Below are 21,426 nucleotides of genomic sequence, written 5' to 3'. Positions count from 1 at the left end.
TTAGTTCAGTTGGTTGAACTAAAAAGGATCAAAGGATACCCGAGGATCACAAAGTTGCAGCTCTACGAACAAGTGAGATCTGGACGACCGGCCGTCTGGGTGCAATGTCAACCTTGCACATGCGACTAATATACCCCATGATTCTAAACAATTATATCTTCATTTGAAACTTTGACGAGCCTATATACAAAAAGGCCAGGAATCACTGTTAGAGTAGTTTAAGTGATCACTACCGTGCTTGGGTATGATGATACAAATTTCCACTTTTTTCTTCGACTTGTTAAGGGGTGCTTGACCAGTATGCTAACCCCGGTGAGAAGGAAGAAGAAGAAAAGCTTTCAAATATCAGTGAATGTGACAACACGTACTACTCCTATAATATATTCTCTACGACAACTAAAGAGTCTACTTAAGCATAGATAATTGGATAATTTGGGTGCTTATCCCTAAATGCAGATAAACAGAAATCTCACTCGCGCGCAGTCAGAAGTCAGAACTGATCAGAGCTGCAATGATGGAGCTCGCCACCGCCTGGCCATGGACATCGCTCCTCCTGCTCGCCACCCTCCTCTTCTTTCTCCACAACCGTACCCGTCAAGGAGGCGGCAGGACGAAGAAGACGAACAAGGGGCTTCCTCCGGGCCCGCCGGGGCTGCTCTTCCTGGCCAGGTTCCTGGCCCTCCGGCGGTCCATCTTCCACCTGGGCCCGCTCCTCCGCGACCTGCACGCGCGCCACGGGCCAGTCATCTCCGTCCGCCTCTTCAACCGCACGCTCATCTTCGTCGCCGACAGAGGGGTGGCCCACCGCGTGCTGGTCCAGGGCGGCGCGGCCTTCGCGGACCGCCCGCCGCTCGCCGAGCCCGGCCGCCTCTTCACCTCGGGCGCCCGCGACATCAGCACCTCACCCTACGGTGCCTACTGGCGCCTCGTCCGCCGCAACCTCGCCGCCGAGGCCCTGCACCCGTCCCGCGTCGCGCTCTTCGCGCCCGCCAGGCGCCGCGCGCGCGACGCGCTCCTCGGCGACCTCAGCACGAGTAGCAGAAACGATGCCGACGGGGTTGTCACCGTGAGGCGGGCGTTCCGGCGCGCGATGTTCGAGCTCCTCCTGCAAATGAGCCTCGGCGCCACGCTTTCACCGGCGGCAATCGAGGAGGTCCAGGAGCTGCAGCTGAGCATCCTCCGCTCCATCACCAGCTTCCCGATCTTCTCCTTCTTCCCGAGGATCACCAAGAGGCTCTTCCGGGCGCGGTGGGAGGGGTACGTGGCCGTGCGCCGGAGGCAGGACGAGATCTTCCTCCCGCTGATCCACGCCAGGCGAGAGCGGCGAGACCTTGCCGACGGCGGCCCGCCGTGCTACGCCGACTCCCTCCTCGCGCTGCGCGTGGCCGAGGAAGGCGGCCGGGCGCTGACGGACTCCGAGGTGGTCAGCCTCTGCTCCGAGTTCCTGAACGCCGGGACGGACACCACGGTGACCGCGCTGGAGTGGATCATGGCGGAGCTGGTGAGCCACCCGGACAAGCAGGCCAAGGTGTACGAGGAGGTGAAGGCCAAGCCGGAGGAGCTCAGTGACGGCGACCTGGAGGCCATGCCGTACCTGAAGGCCGTGGTGCTGGAAGGGCTGCGGCTGCACCCGCCGGGCCACTTCCTCCTCCCGCACGGGGTGCAGGGCCACGGCGCCGAGATCGGCGGCCACGCCGTGCCCAAGGGCGCGGAGGTCAACTTCCTGGTGGCCGACTTCGGGCGCGACGAGGAGGCGTGGTCGGCGGCGCGGGAGTTCCGGCCGGAACGGTTCATTGAGGGCGGCGAGGGGCACGGCGTGGACGTGACGGGGAGCAGGGAGATCAGGATGATGCCCTTCGGCGCCGGCCGTAGGATGTGCCCCGGGTACACGCTGGGCATCCACCACGTCGAGTACTTGATCGGCAGCCTGGTGAGGGAGCTCGAGTGGCTGCCGGCGGAGGAGGTGGACTTGGCCGAGGAGCTGGATTTCACCACCGTCATGAAGCATCCTCTCCGCGCTCGCGTCATCCCAAGGACTTGATCGTGTTACTGCAATACTATTAGCTAGCACTAGTGGTGAGACTCTGTTCTATAAGAATCAGATATATTCAGAAAAATCAACTACTGATCACTGATCAGGCAAGGTGATCTTGGGAAATAAATTGTACAGAACATATTTATGTTAATACATGTTGAGCTTAAGATATATAGTACCAGAACAAACCCATATTTGCTACTCCTTATTAGCAAAAGTATTTTACTTCATCCTATAAAGAGACGTTGTTACACGTGTTGCGGGATTGGTTTTGATATCTCGGCGCTGTCCCTCGCGTGCTATCTGCTGATGGCAGAATTCCAGCCGAACAGTGTATAACAGGCTGGGCTCCTTGTTGAATCGGGTGCTGCATCAGCCCGTGTTCCCCTGAGCGCGTTCGCTGGATTAACGATACCTGAGCTTTTTTAGACCAATTTAACACGCCCTCTGCTACACTAGTACTGCTGAACAAAAGCAGCGCCCGCAGGCGGCAACAAATGCAGGGCAGAGACGGATGCACCATACATAACTTTATCTTTTTCTCGGGAAGAGAATTCGTATGCACTAGCACAAGGGCACAAGGGACAAGGCCCATGCGCGAGGAGAGCAGGAGGAGCGCAGGCGGCCGGAAGCCCGGAAGACGAGCCTCTGGGCAAGACCCATGTAGCCCGCCCAGGCGCGCGAGAAGGAAGGCCAGAAAAAAAATGCAACCTCGATGGTGAATTTTTTTGTTATTATCTACACGCAAAAAAAACTTTGTTATCATCTACCTTCAAATTTAATAACGTGTGTTTATCTATGGTAGAACTATTTTTTATTTTTCTATTTGATGTCATGTTTGTGTTATTTTTCTTTAGGCATGTTTATCTTGTATATATATGTGCATGTTTATCTTAAATTACTAGTGCATACCCTGCGCGTTGCTGCGGGCCTCAAAAGCAATTCGTTGCCCTACGTGAAACAAAAATAGATTGTAATGAAGCAAAATAAAGAATATAGGAATATTGAAACTCACGATATCAATGACTTCAGAGATAACGTAAATGTGTTTGTATGGTATTCAAAATTGATTATCTTCGGGACTAATTTCCCGTGTGACTGAAAATACAAAAATATTTAGGTTGAACTACATTGTTGTTGCTCCGAGTTTCGGAAGAAATACTTGGAGGTGTGGCATCTAATTTTTCATGCAATCTATGTTGACAAATGGACGATCACACGGTATTTGGTTTGAGATGTGAGCATGAGAAGACATGGTTTTAAAAGTTAGACACACCGATGGTGGTTTAGTATCCCTCATCTTGGAATTATACACATACATTTATTATGAGTTTCTCATGCCAAAATGATGAGACCTGAGAGTAGAGAGTACATGGTTTGGTGAGTTGGGTGAAGTTTGAGGTAAAATGTTTTGATGAGAGTGCCTTGAGATAAATAGAAAAATTATGTTTTTGTCGCACACAAAGGACAATCTGCATGTTGTTCAAATGAATCTTAATGGAAATCAATTTTATGACGTGGAAACTCTGTATGTTGAGCGTAGTGGGATCAACTTAATGATGTGGACACTTTGCATGTTGAGGCGCTTGCAAACATTGTTAAATAAATCTGAGTGGAAATCAACTTGATGACATGGCTTGCATGTTAAGTTTAGTGGGAATTAATAAACTTGATGATGTGGACACTTTGCATGTTGAGCTTGGAAACATTAAATGACTCTTAGTGGGGATCAACTTTATAGTTATAGATTCCTGATGCTTACATGGCTTACTTTATTACCAACAGATTAAAATTACAATAACTTTCCCTCAATTTTTTTTGCAATATCTTATTGTAATTTTATTCTCGGCTTTCTTAAAGAATATTCATTATTGTTACTCACGGTTGTTGATGTGAGCTTTAAAGAGAACAATCTTCTAGTATAACTTTTTCGGAGATTAAGACTCTTGGTCTGCCATTTGATTTTTTTTTGGGGGATTGAGTTGCACTACATGACTCCTGGTGTCCAATTGAGTTTTTTGTGGGCAAGTTACACATCACCTCTTTTGATATGCAATTTAATTGATTTTAACGATGAGTTGCACATCAAGACGTTCAATATGCAATTTAGTTTTTTTTAGGGAGTGAGTTACACATAAAGACTTTTGGTGTGAATTGCGTTTTGATTGATGAGTTGCACATCACCACCTCCTTTGATGTGCACTTTATTTATTTTTAGAGTGAGTTGCACCTTAAGACATTTGTATGTGTAACCGAAAGTTCTTTTGGGTTAGTTGCAAATCACCTTTGTCGTGCCATTTAATTTTTTTTCCCAGGAAATGAGTTGCACATTAAGACTTTTGATGTGAAACTGAGATATCTTTTCAGTTTACTTTTTTACTTTATTTCTCAATTTATATGTTTCGCTTTCATGCCTTACATATAATATTCATCGAGCGCACATGTGGTTAGATTATTTGTGTTCCAATGTTGCATAATTAGGGTAATATATGTGTTTCTATGATTAAAATTCAACCGACTTTTTGTTGTTCTTTCTTTCATGCTGCTTTTTGTTGGTGTTTCGGATGACGGCTGGCATGACTATATTAATCTAAACTCTAAAATAATATTTTCCATACCATCAAAAATTTGGTTGTCAATTTTCTACATTTTTATTTCTGTGGGTTCCAATTATATGTTCAAAACGACATTTGACAAATAATATATGCACAACACTTTTTTCAATTTATCCTTTTTCTGTAGATTATTTTTTCGTATAAATTAGAAATAGTTATATGCTTTCACGTGGTAATTAATTCGATACACGGAAAAAAATGTCTAGCTCGGAGACACTGGGATGCATGTCCGTCTTGGCCCATGTAACTTTCTATCAGGTTTTTAGGGCAGTTATTACTAGCTGGGCATTTTATGATTTCCTATTTATTTTTTCGTTAGCCTTTCAATCTGAGCTTAAAAGCCCACATGAAAGCCCAGCCAGGATGAGCAAATAAACAAGCCCACACAGAAAATGGGAATGAAAAAGCGGGAGATCGAACTGCTGCTGTTCATCATTTCTCAGTGATACAGACACATCTTCTTGATAAACACTTCTCGCTTTTGGTTGTTTGCTGGTATGTGTTCTTGTTGCATTAAGCGACAGGCATGTTGAAGCTTTGTTCATTAGTTTCGAACCAAAACTTGAGTTTATTCTAATAGTGGAAACCGGACAAGAATGTAGATATATGGGCCTATCGTTGACAGATCAATTTATATCCCTCCCGTCCGTGTCAGCTAAAATTGACGGCAATCATTAGCTTGGTTCTGCTTCTGCTTCTGCACCTATTTGTGAGAACACATAGACATATATGATTGGCTTTAAATTGCAGCGTGGTGGTGCGATAACGTGCAAAATCCACGAGGCAGCTACCCTCCTTCCGTCATGAATTCCGCGGCATCTTTGCACGTGCCATCCTCATGGCCATACAGTCATGCGCACTGTGCCGCGAGCCCGCGACAACGACGGTCGACGGTACATCTATGCCAAAGCATTGGCTAGCTATCATGCTAATTTCCCGGTTGTTCCATCTCTATCCAAGTTCTTCTAGTTTTTCCAAGCGTCCATCACAAACATATGGTCACTCCATCTCATATTAAGTGATTTTCTATTACATATATATAGACGTTTTTTAAACATAGATGCATTCATATATGGACAAATTTGAGTTAATATATGATATTGATCAGGAAGTATACTCTATCATGTATGCGAATATAAAAAGGGAATTAATAAGTGAATCGCGTCCGGCAAAATACCCGGCCGCGCTGACCAGACCGGCCGACTCCTTCGTGGCGAAGATACACGATAGGCGATATGCGCGATGTACTCGATCGTAGTAGCTAGCATGTCGTCGTTTATCTTTGGCCGTTTTTAAGGCTGCAAGTAGACATATGCATGTTCAGGATCAGGCCCTGCATATATGTACTGACAGTCTACTGTGAGCAACACATTAAAGCCAGCAGATGTGTAGCTGGGATCCTAGGACCATCAATGAATTTACCGTTTCTTCGCAGAACTTTATAACGTTTCCCCCCTGTGCCGGACCTGAAACGCTTGTTGTAAAATTCAATGAGATGATATTGACCAAGCTAGCTACTCCAAGCCAAATAATGTACCTCCACACAACTCCAACATAAAGAGCTAGGGAAGGGAAATGGGATCCCAACGGCCAGGTCCGGGCGGTTAGACCGTGCAAGAAACGCAACCAGCGAGAGACGCCGAGATCGACACCACCATGCGTGTGTTCCATTAGCCTCTGGGCAGATTCCATGCATGGTCCCTCCGATGTACTAGTAACGCAGTACAATGTGCAATATGGTGCCGCCGAGCCATGGACCAGGAGATAGCAATTCAGTACCACTAGCAGCATGTTTTGGCCGGGCAGAACCACCACGTACGCCATAATTCCAGAGGACCATGCATGGGTCTGGTTTGGCCCCCGTACGTGCTCATTATTAGTTTGCGCTCCGTCGACTCTGGAGTCAGGAGGGTAAAAGTGCAGGGTTTTAATGTAGTGTGCGGTTCCAAGTGATCTTCACGGGCGCCGGTGGTGCGCAGAGGACGTGTTTATCTGCTAGCTCCTGCTTTGCCCGCTCAAATTTGACTATATGTGCAGACAGTGTTGTGACTAATTTAAAATGGAAGATAGAATAGTGCTACTACGTTCCTTCATTTGGAATGCCAGGTACTCGTAGTAATTCTCTACTCGCGCTACTGACTGCGCGGCGAGAGAGCTCACGTGCATGGATAACCTGTTCTCTATTTCAAGACAACAACAGGCTAATTTATTTTCTCCGTCTCTCTCCTATGTATCCCAGGGGAGGATCGATCGAGCGCGCACTACTCATAGCAATGGAAACTTCTCCTATAAATAAATGTAATCCATCTTTGTCACCCTCAAAAAACAAGATGTCTATACATGTGCACGCTTAGTAAAGGATCCATGTTTGCAGCCCTGTGAAAGCGACCTGTCCATTTGCTACCTGGCCACTCTACGTAACGGACAAACCAACCACAGGGATGCATGGATGGACACGAACTGGGCAACAAACAAGGCTGGTAAACCAGACAAAAAACTTTTACTCCGACAATCAAATCACGCGAAAAAGGCAAGCGCGCGACTCTCACACACACGCGCCCTGTCCGAGTGGCGAGTGTCCGTTCCCTATCCCAAAAAAACCCCGGTGGTCCACGCAGAAGCACGGAAAGGCGAGCCATAGCCGAGACACGTGCCGCGCTTCACTCCCCGCTGGCTCCCGAACCCAAGCGAAAACACCAGCCCGCCCGCCGTAGAACAGCAGCAAGTCCACCCGACCCGAGCCCCAAATCCGGCGCGCGCACGGCACACGAGAGACGAGAGATCGGGCAGAGTTCTGGAAAAACGGCCGCCTTTTCAAGCACCACCGGTCGCGGACAAAACCGGGCTTTGGACGCAGCAGCCTACTACGGAGTACTAGTACGCCCTACGGTGGTGTGGCGCGCGTGTCTGAGCGAGCGACAGGGGCCGGGAACTGATTAATCTATCGACCGGATTGATTAGTCGGTCGGAGTACTCGACGTTAATTAATGGCGTGGGCACGTTTTTGGAGTGGCGCAGCGTTCTGGAAATGCTCAATTATTGTCAGCTTCCGCTTCTCCCCGGCCGGCTGCTCCAGAGTGGTGACAAAGTCACCTTCTTGTCATTTTTTAATCCTCTCGAGTACATTTGGCTCTTTCCTTCTCGTTTCGCCCGGATCCCCGTGCCAGGGAGATGCAGTGGCGACTTAAGCGTGATTTGAACTGGCGCTAGGCATGCCATTTGGGTTTGAGGTAGTACATTCATGTTGGACAATCAACAACCGCAAGTATTTGAACGAGGGAGGAAAGGACACAGGACGTGTCCTATTTCCCTTTTGAAAATCACACAAGAGCAGAGGACATGATGCAGGACAGGGGCACGCACATCAGTTTGCCAGACCGAAGGACCAAAGGCTGTGTCCCAGCGTCCAAGCTCCAAGGACAAAAAGGCCACAATAATTAACCAACCCGACCTCGTAATTCAGGGCGGCCACGTCCTTCCTCGATTGATTTATCGTGCCACGGAAGCAAGCAAAGGCCTCGCATTCAGTTCCAGGAGGAAAAATCTTGTTCCCGACCCGCGGCTGGCGCGCCAACCACGACGGCAACATTATGTACGGCGACGGCACTTATGGCGGAACTGGACGTGACGGCGACTCCGGAACGCGGCGTCCGGCCATGTGGGGCCTCCTCGCTTCTCGTTCAAACTGCAGGAAATGCTACGCCGGGTAACCGCCCATGTCTGCTGGAGTTATTTACCGGAATGCCACTTTGCCGTTGGGCTGCTCTGCTCGCATGCCGGCCGCGCGGGAAGCGGGTGATTCAGGTTTAATTTAAGGGTGCCTCGTACGTGCACGATTCGGTCCCGGCCATTCTTTTACTACGGATACGGGGTAGGAGTACTACTTACTCCATCTACGGGCTACGGCCCGCTCGAACGGCAATCACGGCACCGGCCGGCAGTCCGTCATGGCCGCACATCACATAAGTGTACTCACTCACGAATACCGTCATCACTGACGAATAAGACGCCTCTTTATAAAAAAATTCACACGCATATAATATAGACTGAATTTGAAGTGGATGTGAAGTTGAAACGATAAGATCAACACTATGGAGAGAGGCGTTCCTTGCCATTGGCTTTTGGATTGATGTTTCTCACGAGCGGGGAGAACCACGCACGTCAGCACGCACGGGCAGGGGAAGGGACTGTGACGATGTCGTCTGGGCACCCAGCCGGAGAATATGGTGAAGCAGCCAGCGGTACGTGCCCGCTGTGCCGTGTCTGCGCTTCCTATATACGAGAGGCTGCTCGCTCGTCATCAGCCAAAAGAAAGGCCAAACTGAAAAGGGGCGGAGCTCACTCGCTCCGTAGACTGACTCGGGCATGTCCTTTTTGGACAGGTTAGATTTGATTGATGTTCTTGTCTCTTGTTCCTCGTTGGGTTGGGTTTTCACCTCTGCGGCGGGACAACTCTGATTGATGTAGGAGTACCCAGGTGTTTACCGCCCCCCGTACATGTAGATGCGTTGGACTTGGGTAATGAATCGATGATCGACCATGCCATGCTTCGGGTCATTCGAGTTCATCTGCAAATCCGCTTGTTTGGTTTCTGAAGAAGACATGGATATGGAAGTGCTCCTTGATTATTATTTTTCAAAGGAACATGCATCTTTATCAGCGTGTGGCTATGTCTCGACCTCTGATTTATAAGCACAAGGCTTAGTGGACGAATTTGAGCCGTCTGATTAGTAATTGGACGCTATTCATTCCTCTGTTTCCATCGTTCATTCCGAATCTTAAAAATAAAAACCATATCCAATGATGGAGGAATCGACTTAACTATAACTAAGAGCGAGGACGTACAAAAACACGTAAATGTTACGGTATTTCCTCCGTCCACAATTGGAAGGCATCTTTTGGAAATGATATAATCAAGACATACAAAATAAATAGATAGTAAATGTAGGTTTATTGCTAAAAAAACGCTAGTATTAAAGATGAAACACTAATAGCAAAACATAATACTGGTATCAAAGCAAAAATGTCTTAATGCGTACAAAGAAACTAATGCTTAATTGAAAACTAAGAAAATTAATGCATACAGTCAAAAGAGAGAAAAACAGATCTCGCCAAAAAGAGCACGCAGTAGTGAGGAAATTGCACAATCCACCATACATTGGGGACGTAGTTGCGCAAAACACCATCTCGATGTAATTTTTGCACTTTTCACCGGTTGTTGGTCTAATTAGTTGCAGGTAGGTCCTAATGGACTGTTTGGCCACTTGACAGAGTTTCTGACTTGTGAGTCCCACTAGTCAGCGCCAACGTGGCGAAGCCCACTTGCCACCTCACCGCCACGCTGGAATGGGTCTGGACCCGGACTGAAGCAAATAAAAGGAGCTCGTCCGATTCACTGTCAGAAGGAGCCGTATTCATTCTCTCCTCCCTCCATCGAACCCGAGCTGGAGGAGGCGGCGGGAGGTCGAGCAACGACGGCGGCGGCAGGAAGGCACGCCGACGATGGACGCTGGAGAAGGCTTCTTCGTCGGCGTCAGGTACATCGTTTCCATCCCCGCACCCATTCCTCTGTCCCTTTCGGTTGAGGAGGACCTGGTTTGGTCTACCCGCGAAGAACCCTAGTTTTTGAGGTTTCAGAAATTGCTGTTGATCGACGTATATTCTGTGCAGAACCATGAAATTGGGGGTGTGTAGTTGGTATTACTCCAGCAGTGTGCTCGATTTTGGTAGCAGATTATGACCGGGTCCAGTAGGTTGGGGGAAAATTGAAGTTTTAGGATCTGGGCTAGCAGTTTGGTTTTTTTGGTTTATTTTTGGGTCAAATTGGGAATATATTTCAGAACCTGTGTGGTAAATAGGATTGCTTATGTGATTTTTATATTCGTAGAAAAGAGGATCTTACCGAGTACACCATGGAGTGGCCATCTGATTGCTTTTTTGAAGAGCCAAGGCCAGTTCATGTAGATTGGCCAATGAATAGTCAATTTGATTTGAATATGGATTGGCAAATGGACAACCAGGTTGACCCGAACAAGGACTGCAATTTCCATGGGTCTGATAGGCAAACATTTGATCTAAATCAGGACATGGGTTGTGATGATTATTGCAGTGATGATTCTGCAAATGCTGATGTTGATGTCCAAATTGAACTAGAGCCTGAACTCTTCCCTGCAAGGATGGTGATGAAGATCAAGAGGAAAATGTGGATGAAATTAGCAAGGCAGCAATGCATAGGGCAGCAAGGAGGGCAGATTCAAAGGCCAATGCAACTAAAGCTCGAGAGTTGAAGAAAAGGATTGCTGGGGGCACAAAGGAAGATGCATTTGTGATTAGTGATGAACTGAAAGGCATATCTGATTCAAGTGATGATGATGGTGTTGAGTTTATATCCAATAGATGTGTTTTGAAGAAGAAAAGCAGAGCAAAGCCACTCAAGGACAGGGTGTACTATGATGAGAACAAAAAGAATGCACACGAGCAGCTAGAGTTGAAAATGTGCTTCCTTCATGGGAGACAAGTTAGGAAGGCATTGGAGGAGTATCACATAGCATACAACAGGAACTTCACTTATCTGAAGAATAATCAAGACAGGGTCATAGTTTGTTGCAGCTCCAATGGGACATGTGCTTTCACGATGTATTCATCTGTGATAAAAGGAGAAAACACACATTGCATAAGGCAGCTGAACCTGCCTCACACTTGTGGCACAACTACTGAAACCACAAGGATCAATAGCTCATGGATCGCCAAGAAGTATGAAGATTTGATAAGGAGTGACCCAAGCATAAATATCTCAGTTATAAAAGACACAATCAAGAGAGAGCATGGGATTGAAATATCAAAGCACATGGCACATGGCATATAGGAGCAAGAATAAAACTCTTGAAGCTGTCCAAGGAGATGCAGATCTGCAGTATGCTTGTATAAAAGATTACATGCAAACTGTGATGGAGAAGAATGTTGGCTCTAGATGCAGTGTTTCAACTACCATGCCAATTGGTGATCCCCAGCAAAACCCAAGGTTTCATGGTCTCTTCTTTGGTTTACATGCACAACTTGAAGGTTTCAAGAATGGATGCAGGCCCTTTATTGGTACACAAACATAAACTCTCTTTGATTCGGTCATATAAAATTAATATCATTTACTAAGCCATCTTTTCACTCTTGTGTTGCAGGTATTGATGGACGTTTTATGAAATTGGGAAATGGAGCTCAAGTCCTTGGTGCAACAGCAAGAGATGGCAATAACAATCTTTATCCCATAGCATTTGGTGTTGTTGGATCAGAAGGCACTGCTTCATGGTCATGGTTTTTAACTCAGCTGAAGTATGCTCTTGGTGGTACTGCTGGACAGCATGGGAAGTACACGTTCATGTCAGATAGGCAAAAAGGTCTTCTAACCGCAGTTCATATGGTATTCCCTGACTCTCCCCATAGGTATTGCCTTAGGCACATCTATGCTAATTTTATGTCTGCTGGGTACAAGAGTGGGGATTTGAAACTACTAGTTGATCGTGCTGCATATGCTTTTGATAAGTATGACTATGACCGAGCAATGGCAGAGCTGAAAAGGGCTGATGAGGGTGCATGGGAGTAGATGTGTAAGATACCTCCTAGGCATTGGGCAAGACATGCATTGGATGCTAATTGCAAAACAAATCATGTTGTTAATAACCTAAGTGAGGTGTTTAACAGCTACATAAACAATGTTAGGGACAAGCCAATAGTAACCATGATCGATTCAATTAGAACCAAACTCATGGCCAGATTTGCATCCAAGAGGGAAGGGGTGGAAAGTGCCCAATGGAAGATTACTCCAACTTATGTGGAGAGATTAGAGTGGGAAAAGAAAAGGGCTAGATGGTGTGATGGTGTATGTGCAAAGAAGGATTTATGGCAAGTTACTGGGTTTGATAGGACTTATAAGGTCAATTTGGCTGAGAGGACATGTGGTTGCTTCAAATGGGACCTCACGGGCATACCTTGCAGACACGCCATATGTGCCATTCATAAATCCAAACAATTCCCTGAGGATTTTGTTAGTGAGTTCTTTAAGAAGCCCATGTACAAGGAGACATACAAAAACCTCATATATCCAGTACCAGGAAAGCATGGATGGACCAAGACAGCTACATGTGACATCGACCCACCACAGTATGCAACTAAACGTGGAAGAAAACAGAAGAAGAGGCATCGAGGGCCACATGAATCATCACAGCCAACTGTTCAGAACAGAATGACAAGTATCAAGTGCTCAAATTGCAAGACACAGGGCTATAGGTACACTAATTGTAGGCAACCACTCAAACCACACTTGGCAGCAAGAAAAGCAGGGCACAAGGTATTTTGTTATCTTCCTAAAACATGGCAGCTCTTATTTAAACTACTAAATGTTGTTTTAATGTTGTATTTTTTAGACTGTGAGAACGCATCCACAGGAAGCTACAGCTCCTCCTCCTCCTCACCGGCATGCTGCAGCTGCTCCTCCTCCTCGACAGCATGCTGCAGGTGCTCCTCCTCCTCACCGGTCTGCTGCAGCTTCTCCTCCTCCTCCCCAGCATGCTGCAGGTGCTCCTCCTCCTCGACAGCATGCTACAGCAGCACCCGCTCCTCCTCGACAGCATGCTAATGCAGCACCAGCTCCTCCTCGACAGCATGCTAATGCAGCACCAGCTCCTCCTCGACGGCATGATAAGACAACCCCTCGTGGATACGAAAACAGCCGGTTGTACTCATATTTCACAGCTGGTCTTGGCCACGACACTCAGGAGTCTTGCACTTCCCAGCAAGAATGATCAAGCTTCTATTGTTGTATTGATGTCCTGTGACTGATGGTGTTTGTAATGGCAATAGGGCACAAACTGACGCTTGAATCTATTGTCGGCACAATGTATTTTGGTTTGTATGATACTTGATGATGCTTGTAATGGACATATGGCACGTACTTGGATGTTGTGTGCCATATTTATCATATTTTGGAACTATCTGATATTTGTTCAAATATGTTGTGTGCCATGTCAAATTCTCTAAGATTACAAACACAACATGTCAAATTTTCTGGGAATATTAATGAAGATCACAGCCCATTAATACTCTCCAAATCTTTCCCCTTCCTTAGGCTCTTCGCAGGAGCATGCAACGACGGAGGTGGGCTGGACACGCGGCGGCCCGACGCCCATGGCCTCAGGACGAGGCGGCGCCCATGGACGCGGGTCGCGTCGAAGGCGGCTGGAGACGCGGCCGCTGCGTCGGGCGGCGGCGTGCATGGCTGCAGGCGGCGACAGAGGCGGCCGAAGATGCTAGTGTGGCGCATGGCAGCGGCACGCAGGACCGCAGGCCACGACGGAGGCGGCTGGACGCGCGGGTGCCACGACGGAGGCGGTTGGACGCGCGGGTGTGTGCCTGACCACGGGACGCGGTGCGGCAGGAAGCCATGGGCAGCGAGACCACGATGCCCTCGTGCCTGGCGCGGCGTACCCGCGCCAACTGCCGCCACCGGCTCGCCATGGATTTGGCTGACCTCCGACGCAGCTTCTCGTGCGGCCGCATGGGCGGACCCGGTCCAGCGTGGCAGTGAGGTGGCAAGTGGGTTTCGCCACGTTGGCGCTGACTAGTGGGACCCACACGTCAGAAACTCTGTTAAGTGGCCAAACAGTCCATTAGGACCTAGCCGCAACTAATTAGACCAACAACCGGTGAAAAGTGCAAAAATTACGTCGAGATGGTGTTTTGCGCAACTACGTCCCCAATGTATGGTGGATTGTGCAATTTCCTCCGCGGTAGTAGACAGTTGGGTAGTCACCTTGCTATAAGTCTCCAAAGTACCAGCGCAACAGAGCAACAACCACTAAAGATGAGAATCTTAGATTGAAAGAGTCCGATCTGAAACCACACGAACAAGCACGAAAACCAACCGAAACCCAAGGGATTTGCCAAAAACCCTGCAAAGTTTGCCGGGTCTCAAGGAATTCGCGAGACACACACAACCCCGCACACTCTCTGCCAACCCTAGGTGCACCACATACCGGAGCGAGTATGGGATGGGAAGGCAGGCGTAGACATATGCACCTAGAGTTTCAGTTTTGTTTTTAGCTTAGCAAGTGACCTCTTGCTAAATCGTGCCAAAATGATGGTCATCGACCACACACAATATTAAGCAAAATGATCAGTACATTGGCATGTAGATTTATACTCTCGCCGATTCACAAAAACTATCGACCATTTTATACTGAGTGGACGACACTTTTTATGAATCAGAGGAAGTAGTTTGTACTAAATCCACATCAATTAATATGAAACAGAAGAAGTATTTACTATTTAGAGCGTACAGTCATGGTGCATTGCTGCCATGCGAAGTGGCGGTACATGACAGTACGGTTGATAGCAAGCCTATATCATGATCCATGATCCACACGCGGACAGTTAATTGCATGTACCTACAAATCTAACAATGGATGGGTACGTACACGGTTGAATTGTCTACAAGCGTACCACTTGGCTGTCGACATCGACACTTTTGCATGTGGTATAGGACAGCAGCCGAGCTCATCACATATTTTCTTGTACATAGTACAGAAACATGCAGATAATTGGATGGTTGGCAGCAGGCTACACGTACATAGCCAACTACAATCATCTCCTGGGTGTCGCCGGCCGCGCACGATACCCCCATTGAAAATGAGATGTTAATTATTTCCTGTTGCGTGATAATTGTTTGGTGCAGTCCTGTCATCTTAAACTCATCTGGGAAAAGACTTGTCATTTTCTTTCCCAATCCAACGGCCATTGACAGCAACGTTTTGCACGCTAGTAGACCTCTGATGCAGCAAAGTTCAAGATTGAACTAGTCGTAGCACTACTGCGTACTCCTGTCACCTTTTTAGTGTAGCTTTATTAACCCCATTGAAATTGAAATCTAGGCTGGTGTGTAGGCACGAGTAGCAGTCGGCACCACTAGGCTCTCCTGCTTTCGCTTCCTATCGCCCCACAAAAGAGGGTTTTTTTTTTGTGCGAAAAAAAAAACCTGTACTTGGTAAACACAAAAACGGATAAGACCCTATTCAAGGGCTGGGCCTGGGCTCATGCGTCGCTGCATCGGAGGGAAAAGCCTGTAAAAAGGGCAGAGAAATTTTTCCGCCAAACAGCAACAAAGATCGGAAATCAGATCAACCCTGGGGGGAAGTCTGTGGTGAGCGCAGCGAGGCTTTTGGTGGACGTGGTCCACCAGGACCATGTCAGGCCCCTGCCCTGTGGCCCGGGACCACGGACGACGGACACTGCGCCCGGGGTTAGCTGGGACCACCGCCTGCCCACGGCCACGAGCCAGGACCCTGAGCCGCATTTACTCCAGCGAGAACGCTTGGACCGTCCGATCCGGATCTGACCGCTGGACAGCGACGGGACCGAGGGCTCGGGCACCGGCGACAGCGACCAGTTTTTAAATGCTTTGCGTTCCGGTGGCAGTTCCGGTAATGAGACGAAGTCAGGAGGGTAGAAGAGGTAATTTGTCCGTCGACGGCGATCGGTGGTGTGGTGAGTAGACAGCAGTAAGAGCTGAAGAGGTTAGGAGTCACGCATAACAATGGAGGTTTAATTGCTTGCGCTCCTCGGCTCTTTAATGTCCACCACCTCTACCCGCGCGTCCGCTTCCGCGCGCACGCACTAACCTGGCTAGGGTTCGCTCGGCGGGGAGAACGACACTACGGCGCGGAGCTCCTCGTCGTCGTCACCGGCGTCGGCCGCGGGCGCCCCACGCCTTCTTCTCCGGTGAGTTTCTCTTCTTCCCCTTCGGTGCCGTCAGGCCCCGGCTAGCGTTTTTCCTTTTTTGCGTCGGTTCGGATTCGAGAGGCCGGAAACGGGAAGCTCTGACTGGACAATATTTCCTGTATATAGAATAGATATTCATTTGTGGAAGGTAATGCGAGTCAAATATCTCCTCGGGAGATCTACTCGCTGGCTTAGCATTTTTGGGAATGGGGAAATTTCTGTAGAAATTGGCTCGGCTTTTGTCCCACTTGCGGAGGCCAATTTCGAGGCGGAGAGCGCGGCGAGATCTGCGAAGATTCGAACAATTTTTCAATAATTTGGGGATTCCTACGGCGTGCTGGGAATCGTGCAGGCTAGGAGGACGAGGCGGCACTGTGCAATCTGGCCAAGGGAGAGCTGAGGCGGGGTCTCGTCGTCTCGTCTCAGACAGCGGTATCGAGCTCGCTCGCTCGCCAGCCTCGGGCTCTCCCCTTCCCCGTGTCCCTATCCCGGCTACAGTTGTGACGAGGACATTCACAGGAGAGGCAGTGGTGCCCCCTCTGCGGCCAGCCATAAAGTGGCGATCTTTCTCTCAATCCGCAGCAGCTCGGTCATCGGGAATTTGGGACCCATTGGAGGGCCGGGGAAAGGTCGCCTCCTTTTACCGCGATCTTTACTGGTCTTTAGCTGCCTTTTGGTTCTGTGAACAGAGTTTGGTGTCGAACTCTGCTGGCAACTGTCAGTCGCTCGGTACTCGCTCCTCCTATCCCAATTTGCATTTAAGCACTCGGGGTGGTTGTTGGCGTTGTTTGTACTAGGCGTTGCCACTCCAACTATAGTTTGCTTTCGTTGCTTCTTCTAGAGTTCTAGTTCCCTCGGGCAGCTGCTTAGAGGCAGGTTCTGAAATTGTTGTAGGCATTGCTGGAGAGGAGATGATGGCGAGCTCTACCAAGCAGCAGCAGCTGCTGCTGCAGAGGAAGGGGAAAGCCGTGGCCGAGAAGGGCGCACCGGCTGCTGCGGAGAAGGTGGTCGTGGCGGTGCGTGCGGCCACGAGGGAGATCTCGAAGACGGCCATCGTCTGGGCCTTGACGCACGTTGTGCAGCCCGGCGGCAACATCATACTCCTCGTTGTCATCCCATCGCAAAGCTCAGGTATTGTTCCCTTTCCTTGCAATCATATGTTTCCTTTGAAAATGCACTTCTGCTGTACTGAAGTTTCTCTTATTTGTTCATTAGCTTCCCTGAGTCCCAGGTTGAGTGCTTCCCTGAGTTTTGTGTCAGTGGCCTTAAATGCACCGTTGTTTCCCTCTATTTCAGGCAGGAAGTTCTGGGGCTTTCCACTATTTGCGGGGGATTGCGCAAGTGGCCATAAGACCATGTTGGATCAGAAGTCAGATATCTCAGAGTTGTGTTCTCAAATGATGCTTAAACTTCATGATGTTTATGACGCAAACAAGGTTTGGATTCAGTGTTCATGCCTCTGTAGATGTTTGCTGGAATCCTGTTGATACTCGCATGTTTTATCTATGGCTATTGACATTTGTGTAGATAAATGTGAAGATTAAGGTTGTTTCTGGGTCCCCTTCTGGTATTGTAGCTGCTGAGTCTAAGCGAGCACAAGCAAGCTGGGTTGTGCTAGATAAGTAAGTATTGGAATTTTCTTCTGTACACACTAGTCTCTTTCATTTTCTATTTTCTTAGCTGTCCATGCTGTTGCTGCTCAGGGAATTGAAGCATGAAGAGAAACGTTGTGTTGAAGAGTTACAGTGCAACATTGTTGTCATGAAGCGTTCTCAACCTAAAGTTCTCCGGCTGAATCTTGTGGGATCTCCCGATAAAGAGTCCAAAGGATCCTGTTCACTTCCACCAGTGTTGGATAGTTCTGTTGGTAAAACAGCAACTGACGCAAAAGAGCCGCGGAGTTCAGTTCGAGGACCAGCTGTAACACCAAATAGCAGCCCAGACTTGGAGACGCCATTTGGAAGTACTGAAGCCGGAACTTCCTCTGTCTCAAGTTCAGATCCCGGGACATCTCCATTTTGTGCTTCTGAAACAAATGGCTCTCTGAAGAGTGCTTCTGAAACAAATGACTCTCTGAAGAAAGAGGCACAAGCAAAAAAGGATAAGATCCAGCATTCTGATGTCAATATTTCTGATACTGACAGTGAAACATTGAGTCCCTCAGCAGCCTTTTCACTTGAGCCATGGATGGTCGACATTCTACAGGGATCTGCCTCAAGATCACTCGGAAAACCTCCACGAAAAACTCGCACCCCAACAGCAGATACTTTGCTTGATAAGATCTCCAAGCTGGACCTCTTGAATGAAATTAGTTCTATGAGAAGCAGATCAGATTTAAACTTCCGAGGAAATGTTAGGGATGCTGTCTCATTAGCAAGGAGTGCACCTCCTGGACCACCTCCATTGTGTTCAATATGTCAGCACAAGGCACCTGTTTTTGGAAAACCTCCTCGGTGGTTTAGTTATGCTGAACTCGAACTTGCAACCGGTGGTTTCTCCCAGGCAAATTTCTTGGCTGAGGGTGGATTCGGATCTGTTCACCGAGGTGTCCTTCCTGATGGACAGGCAATTGCTGTCAAGCAGCATAAGCTTGCTAGCTCCCAGGGTGATGTTGAATTCTGCTCAGAGGTGGAAGTTCTTAGTTGTGCACAACACCGGAATGTTGTGATGCTGATTGGTTTCTGTGTTGAGGAAAGGAGGCGGTTATTAGTTTACGAGTACATTTGCAACGGATCCTTGGATTCACATCTTTATGGTATGTTCATTTTCTCTCTCTTGCAATGTACAGAAAAGAGCATCATGTTAATGTACCTTTTTTTTGTCTGCAAGCAAACTGTTGGTTTTAGTAGAGTTGTATTCTTGTCTTGCCTGTTGCAGTTCTGTCTTGTTCCAGTAGTGGAGCAAACGTTAGTAATGTTGCCATAAATCTATCTTTGTTAAGCTATGCTTGAAATATATTTCAGGTCGTAATAATAAAGAAACATTGGAATGGGCTGCTAGACAGAAGATTGCTGTTGGTGCTGCTCGAGGTTTGCGGTACCTACATGAGGAATGTAGAGTTGGCTGTATAATCCATCGCGACATGAGACCAAACAACATACTCGTCACACATGATTTTGAACCTCTGGTATGAACAACACTTGCCTATTAGGATCTAAAAGTAAATGTTATTGCTCTGTTTATCCCATTAAATGTCTGTCCATATACCATGTTTAGTTTACATGCCTGATAAAATGCTGAAGCCATACTTCCTTGAACTTCCCCGATATTATCTTACAGGCATCTAATGTTTAAAGTCATCAGTTATCCAATCTTATATTATGCATACCCATCGAGTTCATAATTTGATGATGGGGTTGCATATTTTTCAATCATATTCTGACAGGTTGGAGATTTCGGTCTGGCGCGATGGCAACCTGATGGAGACATGGGCGTCGATACAAGAGTCATCGGCACATTTGGGTATATGTTGAGATTTGCAAAATATCTCATGTTAAAACAGTTTTCAACATGAAATGATTCTTGTTACTCCTTGCAGTTATCTGGCACCAGAATATGCTCAGAGTGGACAAATAACAGAGAAGGCTGATGTCTACAGTTTTGGGGTTGTGTTAGTAGAACTTGTCACTGGACGCAAGGCTGTTGATATTACCCGGCCAAAGGGCCAGCAATTTCTGACTGAATGGGTGAGTTTCTTAAGTCCTCATTTCTGGCGAGAAGCTTTTTCCGGATAAATAGTATGCTTAAGATCGGTGTTACTGACATATGGTCTCCGAACTCCATCTTCGTGCATGCTGTCATAGCTTTGGTTGCAAAATTGCAATTAAGGTGATACCATCTTATGACTGGTATAAACTTCTGCTTGGGGGGTGTCAGAATTAGCCGCATTAATATTATTGCTATTCAAAATTGTGTAGTTTTATTTGTGTTGCCTTGGTCGCTCATGACGGTTTAATTTATGACAGGCACGCCATCTCTTGGAGGAGCATGCAATTGATGAGCTTATAGACCCACGCTTGGGGGACCGGTACAGCGAAAATGAGGTCCGTTGCATGCTGCATGCAGCAAACCTGTGCATACGACGTGATCCTCATTCAAGGCCTCGCATGTCTCATGTTAGTTCTCTCTCGGCTACACATGCAAGTAATTTTTCCTAGATGTCTGTGGGAAAACTGAATAATGTGAATCCTTAATGCTTTTCTCTTTCTATTAGGTTCTTCGCCTACTAGAGGGTGACATGGTTGTCGATTCTGTCTCTGTTTCGGCCCCAAGTAGTGATTCTGGGAGCAGGAGCTGGCGAATGGCAAACGATCAACAGCGTTATCAGGATTACAGCAGCCCAGCTCGGCAAGATTCGCAGCGCGTGGTTGAAAGAAAACAATCTTATGACGCTTTGAGGGCTGCCTGGGACCGAGACAAGAAGAGCATTTCTAACAGATACTAATGCTCTTACGAAAAGACCAGTGAAGTTTGGCAATTCAATTATGTATTATTCCTTGCCCTCTCCTAGCCTACCCCTCTATTTTCTAGCAATCGTAGAGCCTTTGCTTCTACCTTATGCTGGTGTATAGTAGAAATGCCAATAGGTTTACAAGTATATTGAGCTCTGAGTTAGCTCTTATTTTGTGCATCAATCTGGGAAATGTGATCTGAAATGACAAAGCTGCGGGTAAATCTCAGTAACCCCATTGTACCTGCAAATTAATCTGCAATGCAAGGTAATATAAATATCAGAAGTTCTGTAAGTATTGCAAAATCTCGATTACCAAAATGAGAATCGCCGCCTGATGTTCCCATGCAATATACAGATCTCGATGTGATCTCTGCACTGAACTTGGGGGGCTATTGCCACGCTGTTTCTATCAATCATGGCGTTGTGTTGTTTTGTGCTACAGATAGTCGGTTAGTGTTCAGCAAAGTCACATGGCATGAATAGTTGCCTCACACTGACATGAGGAGGGCCCTGAGCTGTTATGTTTATGCATATGGCAGGCAGCTCGAAAATCTTGG

At 47.5% G+C, this 21,426-nt stretch overlaps 2 protein-coding genes across 3 annotated transcripts; both read left to right on the top strand.

Moving 5' to 3' along the window:
• The first annotated feature begins 340 nt into the window (after window positions 1–340).
• On the top strand, window positions 341–2,236 carry LOC104582802 (cytochrome P450 89A2). The gene has a single exon (XM_010233690.3). It carries the CDS (start codon window positions 512–514, stop codon window positions 2,039–2,041), a length of 1,530 nt encoding a protein of 509 aa, XP_010231992.1. The 5' UTR covers window positions 341–511; the 3' UTR covers window positions 2,042–2,236.
• Window positions 2,237–16,198: 13,962 nt separating this feature from the next.
• On the top strand, window positions 16,199–21,164 carry LOC100839513 (inactive protein kinase SELMODRAFT_444075). 2 transcript variants are annotated; one of them, XM_003569264.4, is made up of 10 exons: window positions 16,199–16,416; window positions 17,311–17,547; window positions 17,713–17,852; window positions 17,944–18,038; window positions 18,120–19,171; window positions 19,380–19,543; window positions 19,802–19,878; window positions 19,955–20,102; window positions 20,382–20,531; window positions 20,630–21,164. In XM_003569264.4, the coding sequence occupies exons 2-10, from the start codon at window positions 17,328–17,330 to the stop codon at window positions 20,858–20,860; spliced, it is 2,277 nt and encodes a 758-aa protein (XP_003569312.1). In that variant the 5' UTR covers window positions 16,199–16,416; window positions 17,311–17,327; the 3' UTR covers window positions 20,861–21,164. The 2 variants fall into 2 exon arrangements, with proteins under 2 accessions (XP_003569312.1, XP_010231991.1); XM_010233689.3 differs by lacking the exon at window positions 16,199–16,416 and adding an exon at window positions 17,001–17,145 and having other exon boundaries at window positions 20,630–21,121.
• Window positions 21,165–21,426: the final 262 nt, after the last annotated feature.

This window comes from Brachypodium distachyon, chromosome 2, assembly GCF_000005505.3.
Source record: "Brachypodium distachyon strain Bd21 chromosome 2, Brachypodium_distachyon_v3.0, whole genome shotgun sequence".
NCBI lineage: Eukaryota > Viridiplantae > Streptophyta > Magnoliopsida > Poales > Poaceae > Brachypodium > Brachypodium distachyon.
Note: the sequence above shows the minus strand (reverse complement) of the source record. Positions and strands in the feature narration are given on the sequence as shown.